Source organism: Anopheles gambiae, chromosome 2 (assembly GCF_943734735.2).
Source record: "Anopheles gambiae chromosome 2, idAnoGambNW_F1_1, whole genome shotgun sequence".
Taxonomy (NCBI): Eukaryota; Metazoa; Arthropoda; class Insecta; order Diptera; family Culicidae; genus Anopheles; species Anopheles gambiae.
Genome location: NC_064601.1, coordinates 4,072,420 through 4,084,219, shown reverse-complemented (window position 1 = coordinate 4,084,219; position 11,800 = coordinate 4,072,420). Strand labels below are relative to the sequence as shown.

Below are 11,800 nucleotides of genomic sequence, written 5' to 3'. Positions count from 1 at the left end.
GGCAATGTTTCGTTAAAAAGTGTGGCAGCTGTCGCGAAACAATTTTTAATAATGTTGATTTATTTCAGACAGATTTGCTAAAAATTGATGCAGAACAGGTATGACACTACTTCACACTACTTTATTATGGGTTTTTGAGACTTTTGTTTCGCTCATTTCGTAGAGTTCTGGCTTTTGGTCGATGTATTGCAGACTACTGTTTGACACAGTGGTCGAGCTCAATCACATTTAAAATCGTTTTTCATCATTGCATTTCGCTCCAGATCCTTTAGTAGGTGTAGAACTAATTTTATAGTAGAAAAAGAATCCAAAATATAAAATTTATTTGGCTGCATTTTTGAAATTTTATTTCAATATTTGTCATCGTTAAGTTAGAGATGATGACCGCAATGGCTGTACCACCGTCAGCAGCTGGATGGTTTTGTTGTTTACTTTTTAGTCAAGTTCCAGCGGCATCGCTCTACGCACAGTTTACGCCGGCAGAATGAGCGAAAACGACGGAATTCACATAGAATATGTCGACGAGCAGGAGCTAAAGCGCGAGTTTCGCCGGTTTATGAGCGATCCGGAGACGAGAGAAAAGGCTGCCAACTATCTGTACGAATCGCTCGTGGACGAAACAATCCTGGGCATCGCGTACGAGGTGCACCACGCAAACAAGACGGGTTCCGGTGCCGCCGTCGAGGGTGAGCCAGAGGACAGCAAACCGTACACGATCGTCGACCAGCCCGATACGGACGTGTTCGGTTCGTCCAACACCAAGAAAGCCATCGACTGCCACTGTCCGAACTGTAATCGCATCGTAGCCGCATCGCGATTTGCTCCACACCTAGAAAAGTGCATGGGTAAGGACGCATCCGCATCCTCCGTACGCAGCAGTTCGTGGAGTCTGACCTGGCCTGAATGCATTCGTTTACATATTTTTAGGTATGGGAAGAAACTCATCACGCATCGCAAGCAGACGCATCGCGAACACACGTGACGTGGGAACAGGCAATTATTTCGGCGGCGACGAGGACGACGAAGACGACGCGGACTGGTCGGGAGAGAAGCGCAAAAAGAAGATCTCGCAGGTGCGCACTAATGGGAGCAAGAAAAATGGCAAAACCTCATGAAAGTAGGTGCACGTACGGGGTTGATTAGCGGCAAGTGCTCCTGGAGACGGCTGAGATGTTTGCGGGCCAATAAAAAAAAACCCCGCAACCGGCATCAGCAACCCCTACGAAGAAAACGCGAATGTGTGATGCATTCCAAACCAGTCACATGACTTGACCTCCCTATCCATCGAATGTTGGACCTCAGTAGAACGAACGCGGTTCGGTTGAATCTCGGCGATGATATTGTACATGCACTTTCTGCAATGTTAAATTGCCAAATGAACTCCACAACTGGTGGTTTTACCTAGTAAGCGTCGCGTTCGTGGTAACGCACGCCGATGTGGAACACCGTAGTATCCTATAAACGTGGCAGGGGCAGGTGAATTGAAACCCCAACTTCCAAGTAACAGTATATCTTAAACACACTACCTAGGCTAGCTGAAATGGATTAATAATGTAAACGTAATTCACACACTCCTCGCTCGATTTTCTATATGTAGCGCCAACCGGGGAGCTTATAATGTACGTTTAAACTTTCCCTGTAGTGTGAATAGCCGTTCCATGTAAATAAAATAAGATTTTCACACTGATACGATCCATCATTTCCTGTACGAATCACGCTGCTAAATCATACGATCGACGCGTACTGCGCGAACCTCTCGCGTACCGCATCTCCAAGTCCATCGGGGCTGTATGACGCGCGTTCGCCCCCTCAACGTAAATAGATCAAGTGCAGACTGTGTGCGAGTGTGTCGCGACCGCACGACCCGTAAATTAATATCCCGAATTGATGTGTAGTTTATTTTTACGATCGTTCTACCAGATGGACAGGCTTCGAAAAACCGCCGAGTACGGTTTGTTTACTTTTTATTTTGCGTTATTTTCTCTCAACTCATCCAGCGTGTGCGTGTGTGCATTCGTAAAACCGCGATCGCACAGTTTGACGCCCGACCGCCATCGCTCTCGCGCTGATTTTACATGCTCACCGTCTCGCTCTCTCTCACACTCTCTCGGCAATAGGGTGCGCGTAAAAGGGGTTGGTGTTTCGCGCGTTGTTTGCCGCGCTGTGGTATTACAACGCTACAGGCAGCTCCGTGGTGCAGCTTGATCCAGACACACACGGTACGGAGGTTCGTTACTATGGCTTCCATATCCGGCATACTACGATAAAGTAAACCGAGAGCGGGTCAGAAACACCGAAAGCCGTGGTTAGTGTTTTTTTCGTTCGAAAATGTCACTTCTTCTCGAAGCAACCCGCCGAAGAACCAGTTTAGTTTAGGGTTGCGTCCCGTCCAAGATCGTCGCCAGTTATCCATCCATATCCGTGTGGTTTGCAACATGATTCATACGAACGTGCCCGCGTACGATGTTGTGTTATGATGAGATCATAACTTACTCGCCGAAGCATACGCAATGAGGTAATGCGTTATTTCTAAGTCGCACCGGAATGCATACATAGCTTAAATCCGAACGAACTCAAGGACGGGCGAGTTTTAATTTATTCATGGTTGTGCAGCTGTGTTTATGGTCGATTCGGCAGGCTGTGCTGGGTGTGTAGTGCCACAAGGGAGAAAGAAAAGAAAACAAGAAATCTAAACGCGGTCGGTGGTTGTGTAGAGCGCTTGGTTCGCACTAAATCAACGTTGGTGGAGTGAAAATCGCACAGAACGTGACCGGAACCATGACGATTCTGTGCTCCCATCATCGTATCGTGGAAAAGGAACCGTCCAAAGTAAATCCACGCTGGAAGTGTAAGTGTAAGCTGGTGCAACTGTTTGTAAATCTTTTTCGCATGCACTGTACTTCAAACCACTTGTGGCACTTATCTTATCGTTTCGTCCTTTCAGCCTGTACCGTGTTTTCGTTGCTGATGATTGTGTCATCGTGCCTGGTGGTTAGTTTCAGTTTGCACGGTCTAATTGCAGACTACAAACACCATTGTTTGCTAAAAGCAAACCTACATTTTGTGCCGATAGCAGTCGAGAATGGCTCCGATACCGGAACGAACCAAACGGCTGTTCAATGTAATGTACCCTTCAATGCCTCAAGCTAACACACCTACTTTGATTGACCATTCTTTTCATCGTTTCCACCAGATGGCATCGATGAATATTGGAGCAATTGGAACAGTGGGTTGTACTGTGAGACCCTCAAAAACATGCCACTCTTCCAAGGAATCTGTTGTACGATATGGTTAGCTCTTTTCCTAGTGCACGGCCCAGGAGGGTAAGTTAAGCCGGTGAAAAGACCGGGAAGCCAACGTAGTGCATTTATATTCCTCACCTTTTTTCTGCAGAATTCTTCCACAACCCTGGCGGATAGTGTTTCCGTCATTGATATTTTTCCTAGGCTGCACGGTAGTGTCCCTGCTAACGGCGAGTTTCATCACCCAGGGCCTGAGGCATCTTTGTGCCGAGTTTCAGAAGGTGGACTCAGTTCAGGGTATGAGCTGCGCCCGGTTGATACTTTACTTTTCATTAGTCCAGGACACCGCGGCGCTCGTGCAGGTGGATAAGAACTTTTTCCTAACGCTGGCATTTTCCTGGATCTGGGTCGGTGCTACTGTGTTTGGGTTAGTGATAATACTGCTCCGAATCTTCCTGATGCCAGACTTTGAACTGTTTCGAGTCGTCGTATCGATGCACGGAATGCGTAAAGGTTTGTTGTTTTACTGTGTTTAATTTATTGTAAATTTTAATCCAGTATTCGTATCCATTTTTTTCTAGATCTTCCCATGCTTCAAACAGAAGAATCGGCTAGTTGTACTACCTCTGAGCTATGAGTTTTGGAATTGATGAATAAATCAAGGGTGTGTTGTGTGCATATTAGTGATACTAAACAAATCTTACAGTAACCTCTCAAACGGCGACGAAGTCAGGTCAGGTTTTACTGACCAACTATAGAAGGTTCTACTTTTCTGTTAACTTTAGGATAGTTATGCAGTGTTCCTACTTGGTGAACTTGAATAAACTTATAACATTGTGAACTATTCTGGAATAACAATACAGAATCCTAAGGTCCTATCCATGGTCAAGGTAAGTCATATTTGTTCTATCATTATTTTATCAATATCACCATTTAGAAGAACTTAAGTATTTTGTAAAAACCTTAAAATTCAAATTTAGATTTACTTAATTAATCAGTTTCCGATTCAATTGTGTATCAATTTTTCGCTACTAAATGCATTTTTCACGTGTCTAAACATTGAAATGGAAGATCAGTTTTGAATGCTCTTTCAAAATTACCGGATTTCAAGAAAATTCAATTTATCAACTGTCAACCTCCGGCACCGGCCACCAGGTGTCGAGCACCCGGTGCATCGCTGTCAAGGTTTGTTGTGACTCGCAAACAATACGCAGCAAAACAATGTTTCCCTCTGTGCAGTAGCATAATTCCTGGACAAACACACTCACACCCACACCATGAGCTTAGCAGGTAATGATGAACAGTATCTAACATTACGGGGGATGGTGGGGGAGAGGGAAATTACGACACTGGGCCCCCACAATGGCATCCACAGACAATGAAGGGCGTCCGTGGCCGTATCTACAGCACCGAGCACACACACCCAACAGGCAGCACGTACAAGTGATTATTTGTTTTATCGTCAACGAGTTGATTAGTGCTACGAATGGTTGGCCACATCCGCTGATAATGCCGCCCATACAGCCGTTCTGTACTGACGCCATGAAGCCCTACTGTCAGCATTGCTAATTTTCGGCCGACCCAACACGCGTGCGAGTCGCGACCCTCACACAGCATCTTTGACCGAAATCTTCACCACTACAGCGAAAGCCCCACACAGCTTCACGGTTGAACGACACAGATCGATGCTTCCCCGAGTGCGCGGGTCGCAGGCAGACATTGGCGGAGGCTTTCTCGGGATCGTGAGCCGAACGGCAGCAGCAGCAGCAGCAGCAAAACAAGTCTGGTGGTGGTAAAAGTGAAAGTACGGCGGCACCATAGCCTGCTGTGATCCAGCGTGATCGTCGTGTGTATTTGCGCCCGTGTGTTGGTTTCTTGGCATCTTACGCAGCTGTTATAATACCATCTTGCGATCGTGTACGGTCGTGAGGCACGGTGTCGTAGCGGACACGCGTTCGGTCCTTATTGGTTTGCAGGGAAATAGTGAGACACTTACCGCGCAATAGTGTAGTGGGGTTGTGCTTCGCAGTCGTGCCCAACATAAGCCTTTATCGTGTGCAGTATTTCGCCACCGGGTGTACTTATAGTCTTCTGCTGTTTTTCTGCCACTAACGCAATTGTGATACAAGGTGATTGTGCTTGATCGTGTGGGCCTGTCCACGTATCGTGAAGCTGACGAGAAAGCCACAAAAAACATAATTCATCAACACCCTTTCCATATGTTTCATCCACGCTTCTCTTCCAGCCCACCAGCACCAGCACGATGACGTACAATCTGGATGAACTGAAAAAGCGCTCCGTCGTGGCGAGCACCTCTCACAACATAAGCAACAATCTGAAGCCCGCGCCCAAACATGAGAAGGTACCGGAATCGGGGAAAACGATCACCGAAATCACGCGCACCCACCGGACGGCGTACATCATCTTCGTGTCGCTGCTGCTGGATCTGCTGGCGTTCACGATGATACTGCCGCTGCTTCCGTCCCTGCTCGAGTACTATCGCAAGAATGACAACCAGCTGTACGGTTACCTGGCCAACAGTATTAAGCAATTTCAGCTGTGGATCGGTGCGCCGGAACGCTTCACCAGCGTCCTGTTCGGGGGAGCGCTCGGCTCGATGTTTAGCTTTCTGCAGTTCCTGAGCAGTCCCATCGTCGGTGCGCTGTCCGACTACTACGGGCGCAAACCACTGATGCTGCTGTGCGCGGTAAGGTGAAAGGTGAAAGCGTTCGAACGGCGCAAATCGTTGATGGTTTCCTTTTTCCACCCACCTTTACAGACCGGCATTGCCGCTTCGTACGGCATTTGGGCGTACTCGGAATCGTTCCTGCTGTTTGTGATAGCACGGTTCGTCGGTGGCATCAGCAAGGGCAACGTTTCGCTCTGTATGGCCGTGATAACGGACGTGTCGAACCAGCAGAACCGCGGCAAGGCGATGGCCCTGGTGGGGATTGCCTTTTCGCTCGGCTTCATAGCGGGTCCCATGATCGGGGCGACGTTTTCCCGCTTCTCGGACAAAACCGGCACGCTGTGGTTCTTCGCGCCGGCCATGTTTGCGATGCTGCTGGCCGTCGCCGACATACTGTTTCTGGTGCTCTGCCTGAAGGAAACGCTGCCGAAGGAGAAGCGATCCACGCGCATCATCAACTCGCTGTCGCATGCGATCGATCACATCAGTATTAGAGCGTTGTTTCGCTTTTCCGCGGTGGAAAATCTGTCCCAGAAGGATGTGCGCTCGCTCAGGCGGCTGGGTGTGACGTACTTTCTTTACCTGTTCCTGTACTCCGGGCTCGAGTTTACCGTGACGTTCTTGATGTACCACAAGTTCGGCTACACCTCGATCGATCAGGCGAAAATGTTCCTTACCACAGGTACGGCGTGTTGAGGCGAAATTCAAGAGATTTATTTTAACATTGCGTGACATTTTCTTTCCCCTTTTCCTCAGGTGTACTGATGGCGCTACTGCAAGGTTCCGTTGTACGCCGGCTTCCCGACCGACTGGTAAAGACTTCCGCCGTATTTGGCCTGTATTTAATCATTCCCGCCTTCATCATCGTCGGTTTGGCCGAGTCATCTCCAGTGCTCTACCTGGGCATGATACTATTCGCCATCTGTAAGCCCCCGTTGCCTCAACTGCCTCACAATTGGCTTTTGTACTAACTCTTCATCTACATTCCCTTTTTTAGCCACCGCGTTTGTAGTCACTTGCATGACCACAATCACCTCCAAGTACGGTGACTTCCATCAGAAGGGAACTGTGCTGGGAGTGTTTCGATCGCTGGGAGCACTCGCCCGGGCTGTCGGCCCTATCGTGGCCTCGATGGCGTTCTGGAGCGTCGGTGCTCGGTTTACTTACATCGCCGGCGGCATACTGCTACTGTGGCCCGCACTGATGCTGCAGTACTTAAAGCTGTGAATGCTCCTGCTAACCCACCGCGTTGCGTCAGTCTGTGTCCTTCGTTTTTCTATTCCGTCGTTTTTTGTATTGTTATAGTGTATACATTGTATTTATAAGGCAACAACAACCGGTATTGATATTTTTTACAGTATTCTGTAAACTCCTTTTTACCAACCTGTGGCTACAATTGGCCGCATTTGGGGTTTCGAATCTCCGATGTATTCGACTAGAAGAGTAATGTTCTGTGAAAGGATTTAGCAAACAAAAATTGCATCTACAAAACGTAGAGCAAAGCGCGTTGTGAAGTAGGTGCAATAAAGTGGAAGTGAAGAAAGGAAGAAAGGAAGAAACAATCTTCAACACCAGTTGAGTTTGCGATTGAAAGTAGCAATATAACCAGTATAGTGAAATAGTTTAAGCAATGCAGTGAAACAATCAAACAACACGCGACAACACATAAAAAGAACACTTTTCACTTACAACAACGTGTTTATTCATTAAATAGCACATACTAATATAAAACATGTTCGAAACTGGACAATCAGTAGCAGTGTTAAGCACGCCCGAGGGTTCATTGGTTTTCCATTTTGGTCCAAGCATGAGGTTGAGGTGAGGCTACCAGTACATTAGGATGGAATGCAAGGTCATTTTTTCAAGCCGTTCACTGAGTATGTTAAGTTCTAGATACTAAAGGAGATTGTTTTGGAAAGAGAATTTTTGGTGTTCGTGTGCGCAGCTGCGTCATGGTCAGCTAATACCGTACAGTGTACCCAGCACGGTTACAAGTACTAGCCCATACGCTAAACTGTTTGGCCGGAACGTTGAAGCACCGGAGCATATGCCATCCACCTCGATCATGTGATCTATGCAGCGGCACCGTCCATGATAGCAGCCCGTGTCGCGATCGATGCAATTATCGTTCACCTCACAAATCCCGTTCAAGTGTACCGATGAAACACATTTCTGGAAGATGGATGAAGCATTTTACGAAAAAAAAAACCGGGTAATGACCGGGAATGAATCAACTGTATACGTACAAATCCTGCCTCGTGGAATCGGCTGGCACAGGTGCACCGGCCCGCCGTTATACCGTCCGTCCCGGTGGTGATGCGGCACTGGGAGTGTGGAATGTTGTACAAACACTGTATGTTTTCCTCGCAAAGGTCGTAAATTTTGCTCGCAACTGCGGAAAATCAGAACGGAAAGAATTATAATTTCCATACCATATGGAACGAATCGGAGCAAAACGCCTAAAGAGCGGCTTACGTACTGGGCAAACACCGATTGCGCTGCTCGTTCAGCACGTGACTGACGCGGCACGTACAGATCTCCTGCGCGCAGCGCGAATTGTCCGTCACGCATTCCTCGTCCCGGAAGCACTGGTCGCCCAGCTTCGCATCATGCAGGCAGCGGTTGCGGTCCGCGTTCGGATGCTTGCCCGGGGTGCACACGCAGATCCCGTCCCGGCAGTACGTATCGTTGCCGATGCAGTTGTTCGTCAGCCGGCAGTACTCGCCCAGGTAGCTCGTCTTGTAGCAGCGCTTCTCCCGCTCGACGTAGTGCGCACCGTCCACGCACTGGCAGGAGTTGTCGCGGCATTCCGAGTTGCCCGTGCTGAGCGTGTACTGGCACTGGTCGTTGTGTAGACAGTAGTCACCGATATCGGTAGCCGCTGGAATGGGGAGAAGATTCGAGGGTGCCGATGGAATGCAATGGAACTAATCGAAGGAACTACGATGGGGGTGCTATGTGGGGTTAGTGAATGTTGTTACCTCTCAAGCATCGACGCGTGTTATTGCTGTCTGTCACGGCGAAGTAACCGGCCATGCACGAACACACGCCATACTCGTGGACGGAATTGTACCGTTCGCAGTACGCCTGCAGCGGACATTCATCGTCCGTGCGGCAAACGTTGGCCGTTCCTGTGAAGGCAAAGGGATGGTCATTGCAATGCCAAAACAATACCTAGCCTCTCGTGTGGAGAAGCTGTGCAAGGGAAATGTACTGTTTAACTGTTCCTCATACGGAAAACAAGAACCAACTATCGCCAGAGGATTTTAACCCCAATCGAATGCGTTTTTGTTGTGGTTTGATTGCGTGTATGTATCATTCTTTAGCTGCTCACTTTAACAGACACACACACAAACGCACTCCAAACACTTCCATCTCATGAAGCAAGTGGTAATAATACACCGTAGCATTGTTCGGGAGCCTTAAACTCTCGACTTGCCTAAACACCTTCTAAGTACACTTAGCCCCAATTCGATACGGCATACCTCTGCCCAAATCTTACTCCCTCTTAATGCCCCCTTCCCTATTTCTCTGGGTTCTGGGGGTTTCCCTCTGTTATGCTGCTATGGGATGATGCTGTGCACCGCATGAACATTAGCATTCCTCTGCCCGCGCCCGATGTTATGCAAAACGAGCATGATGAATCTCGGAATTCTCTCCAGCATATATGGTGCTCCTTCCCAACCCACCATCCCACCTAATAGGGGGGTACTTCACTTCCGCTTCCAACCGCATCCATCGCTGGAGGAGCGTAAGCGCATCCGAGCGGAAGCACGTGAAGGCCATTTGCGTATACGCGTGGTACCACACCTTTAAAGTGCGCAATCGTATCGGGGGCGCAGTCAATGCTACTTTGATGCTTCTTTTTTGCTATTCAAGCTGATCGATACACGAATGGGAGTTTTTGTTTGTGTGTTCCTCTTTTACGAGCAGATGGACATATGTGTGTGTGTGTGTTTTTTTTTTCTTTTTAGCTAATTTGTGAACCGCGAAGGCTACGAAACTGATGGTTTGTCTTGGGGGCAACATGGTAAGTGCATTCTCTTCACTGCTCTTCTTCGCTGGAAGTAATGTTTTGTTCAATCTAGGTCATTTGCAACACAAATGAACTGATTTTCTGTACTGTTTAATAGAAACTATTGAATTTAAAACGCTACCAACCGTCCCAACCTCCCATCGATAACATCATTTCGCACGTGAGCCAGCGGCCCTTGTTTGCGCTACCAACCGTGCGCATGAAGTCATACAAATTTATTGCACTCCTCTCACCACCTGGAACGGAATCCCCCGATCGACTCACCCCCTCCCACACTAGATTGACTGCCATTTTTTAATCAGTCCGTTTCGGATCGATCACTTAAATTTTTATTGTTAGTCCATCCAATCAATTTCCACCGAAGTGCCAATCAATAATGATTAATGCACATAGCGTGGCACAAATCGGTTTTTACCCAAGCGATAGCCTATCCCGATAACACACCCTCAATCACACACACACTGCCGGGACTGCGCAATCGGGTCAATATGGTATTGCTTCAACTGCACGCGTTATTTTGATAGATTTGAGCTACTTAGCCCATTTTACTAGTACTGTACGCTGCACCAACAACACGAGGGTGGACTTTGTTATGCTGGACACCGACCTGTTTAAACTTTTCCATTGGTAAACAGTTTTTTTTTGAAAATATCTACTTCCGATGCTTTAAACTCTCAAACACACACACACACACACAAAACCGTGCAGTATTAAACCACGCGAAAAAACACTCCAAACGGTCAACCCCACTCGCTCAGGGTCAGCAACGGCAACCACACAACGCGACAACCATTTTTCCACTTACGCCGTATAAACGTTTGACACTGCACAACACTTCCGATGATGGTCAGTAGCAGCAGCAGCAGCAGCAGCAACAGTGGCCCAGCAACGCCCACCGACGTCCACCGCAGACTTCCGGGCGTCGTCCGCGCTCGTTTGCGCCGCCGACCGGTTGCGTATGGTAGGGTGCACATGGTACGCACCAGCAGTATTATTGCGCTTTACGGCGTCGTGGTGGAACGATCGCGGCGTGGCGCCGACAACATCACGGCGCGGGATCGGATAGCACACTGATCCACATTTTCTCTTTTTGCGGCCCCGGTCACACAGACACACTCCACCCAGGTTAGGGAGGGGATGGGAGTGCAGCTTCAGCGTCTAATGTTGCAGGCAACAGTGGCGGATTGTGGTGGAAACGCAGAGACGCCCAAAAAAAGAGAATATACACACTCACACCCCCCTCAATGGTGCGCTGCTAACAACAATGGAACGTGATGGAATTGCGCGGTCAATCCGTGCTTTTTTTTCCTCCTATGGGGTTGAGTTTTCCTCTCACAGCCGCGCTCCCAGCAGTAAGCGGAGTGGGGGGGGGGGGGGGGGGGGGGGTAAGAAGTGTGCTGCTGCTGTGTTGCTCATTCCGATTCATTGGTCTTCTCTATTGTGCGGTGGACTATGGTAAAGATGCAGTTCACAATTGTTTTGTAATGTATTTTATTTACAATAAATAAATATAAATACAAACTTTTGTGCACGATTTTTGACCATAAAATCATCTTCCAATTTACCCGGTAATACAACAATATTTCTCATTTAAAATATATTTCATGTCCGCTGCGCATTCGCCATAGTGCCTATTGGCCCACCAACTATGCCCCAACCAACCCTCTCGGAAAGAGGGGCAACGTGTTTTCACGGTGCAATCAATCGGCAATTACACCGCCTCCGGGGGCTTGGTCCGAGGAAAAGCTCGCAACAGTACGATTTGTTGATACATACGGATTTGGGAGTCTGTAAGGTCTGTAACAGACCTCCGCTACCTTCTCACCCGCCTCA

At 48.2% G+C, this 11,800-nt stretch overlaps 4 protein-coding genes across 9 annotated transcripts; 3 read left to right on the top strand and 1 right to left on the bottom strand.

Moving 5' to 3' along the window:
* The first annotated feature begins 66 nt into the window (after positions 1 to 66).
* LOC1281785 (SAGA-associated factor 11 homolog) lies at positions 67 to 1,687 on the top strand. The gene is made up of 2 exons (XM_321744.6): positions 67 to 845; positions 928 to 1,687. Exons 1-2 carry the CDS (start codon positions 485 to 487, stop codon positions 1,113 to 1,115), a joined length of 549 nt encoding a protein of 182 aa, XP_321744.5. The 5' UTR covers positions 67 to 484; the 3' UTR covers positions 1,116 to 1,687.
* Positions 1,688 to 1,693: 6 nt separating this feature from the next.
* On the top strand, positions 1,694 to 4,083 carry LOC4577438 (uncharacterized). 4 transcript variants are annotated; one of them, XM_061641219.1, is made up of 7 exons: positions 1,842 to 1,946; positions 2,118 to 2,515; positions 2,614 to 2,848; positions 2,945 to 3,121; positions 3,194 to 3,323; positions 3,394 to 3,755; positions 3,824 to 4,083. In XM_061641219.1, exons 3-7 carry the CDS (start codon positions 2,779 to 2,781, stop codon positions 3,877 to 3,879), a joined length of 795 nt encoding a protein of 264 aa, XP_061497203.1. In that variant the 5' UTR covers positions 1,842 to 1,946; positions 2,118 to 2,515; positions 2,614 to 2,778; the 3' UTR covers positions 3,880 to 4,083. The 4 variants fall into 4 exon arrangements, with proteins under 4 accessions (XP_061497200.1, XP_061497203.1, XP_061497201.1 ...); XM_061641216.1 differs by having other exon boundaries at positions 1,694 to 1,946; positions 2,118 to 2,848; XM_061641217.1 differs by having other exon boundaries at positions 1,842 to 2,515.
* A 270-nt stretch (positions 4,084 to 4,353) lies between these two features.
* On the top strand, positions 4,354 to 7,619 carry LOC1281786 (major facilitator superfamily domain-containing protein 10). Of its 2 annotated transcripts, none has more exons than XM_061641211.1 (5): positions 4,354 to 4,532; positions 5,488 to 5,949; positions 6,022 to 6,613; positions 6,688 to 6,855; positions 6,929 to 7,619. In XM_061641211.1, the coding sequence occupies exons 2-5, from the start codon at positions 5,506 to 5,508 to the stop codon at positions 7,156 to 7,158; spliced, it is 1,434 nt and encodes a 477-aa protein (XP_061497195.1). In that variant the 5' UTR covers positions 4,354 to 4,532; positions 5,488 to 5,505; the 3' UTR covers positions 7,159 to 7,619. The 2 variants fall into 2 exon arrangements, with proteins under 2 accessions (XP_061497195.1, XP_061497194.1); XM_061641210.1 differs by having other exon boundaries at positions 4,437 to 5,371.
* LOC1281787 (prion-like-(Q/N-rich) domain-bearing protein 25) lies at positions 7,610 to 11,056 on the bottom strand. 2 transcript variants are annotated; one of them, XM_321746.6, is made up of 5 exons: positions 10,773 to 11,056; positions 8,913 to 9,062; positions 8,411 to 8,812; positions 8,178 to 8,323; positions 7,610 to 8,103 (listed from the first exon to the last, which is right to left on the bottom strand). In XM_321746.6, exons 1-5 carry the CDS (start codon positions 10,939 to 10,941, stop codon positions 7,888 to 7,890), a joined length of 1,083 nt encoding a protein of 360 aa, XP_321746.6. In that variant the 5' UTR covers positions 10,942 to 11,056; the 3' UTR covers positions 7,610 to 7,887. The 2 variants fall into 2 exon arrangements, with proteins under 2 accessions (XP_321746.6, XP_061497196.1); XM_061641212.1 differs by lacking the exon at positions 8,913 to 9,062.
* Positions 11,057 to 11,800: the final 744 nt, after the last annotated feature.

Bases quoted from the DNA above. Each gene is read 5' to 3' on its own strand.
- LOC1281787 (XM_321746.6), bottom strand. From the start codon at position 10,941: ATGTGCACCCTACCATACGCAACCGGTCGGCGGCGCAAACGAGCGCGG. The intron at 8,813-8,912 runs GTAACAACATTC...TCCCCATTCCAG, and splicing joins CACGCGTCGATGCTTGAGAG to CGGCTACCGATATCGGTGAC. The intron at 8,104-8,177 runs GTACGTATACAG...TCCATCTTCCAG, and splicing joins GATTCCACGAGGCAGGATTT to AAATGTGTTTCATCGGTACA.
- LOC1281785 (XM_321744.6), top strand. From the start codon at position 485: ATGAGCGAAAACGACGGAATTCACATAGAATATGTCGACGAGCAGGAG. The intron at 846-927 runs GTAAGGACGCAT...ACATATTTTTAG, and splicing joins ACACCTAGAAAAGTGCATGG to GTATGGGAAGAAACTCATCA.
- LOC1281786 (XM_061641211.1), top strand. From the start codon at position 5,506: ATGACGTACAATCTGGATGAACTGAAAAAGCGCTCCGTCGTGGCGAGC. The intron at 5,950-6,021 runs GTAAGGTGAAAG...CCACCTTTACAG, and splicing joins CACTGATGCTGCTGTGCGCG to ACCGGCATTGCCGCTTCGTA. The intron at 6,614-6,687 runs GTACGGCGTGTT...CCTTTTCCTCAG, and splicing joins GAAAATGTTCCTTACCACAG to GTGTACTGATGGCGCTACTG.
- LOC4577438 (XM_061641216.1), top strand. From the start codon at position 2,779: ATGACGATTCTGTGCTCCCATCATCGTATCGTGGAAAAGGAACCGTCC. The intron at 3,122-3,193 runs GTAATGTACCCT...CGTTTCCACCAG, and splicing joins GAACCAAACGGCTGTTCAAT to ATGGCATCGATGAATATTGG. The intron at 3,756-3,823 runs GTTTGTTGTTTT...ATTTTTTTCTAG, and splicing joins GATGCACGGAATGCGTAAAG to ATCTTCCCATGCTTCAAACA.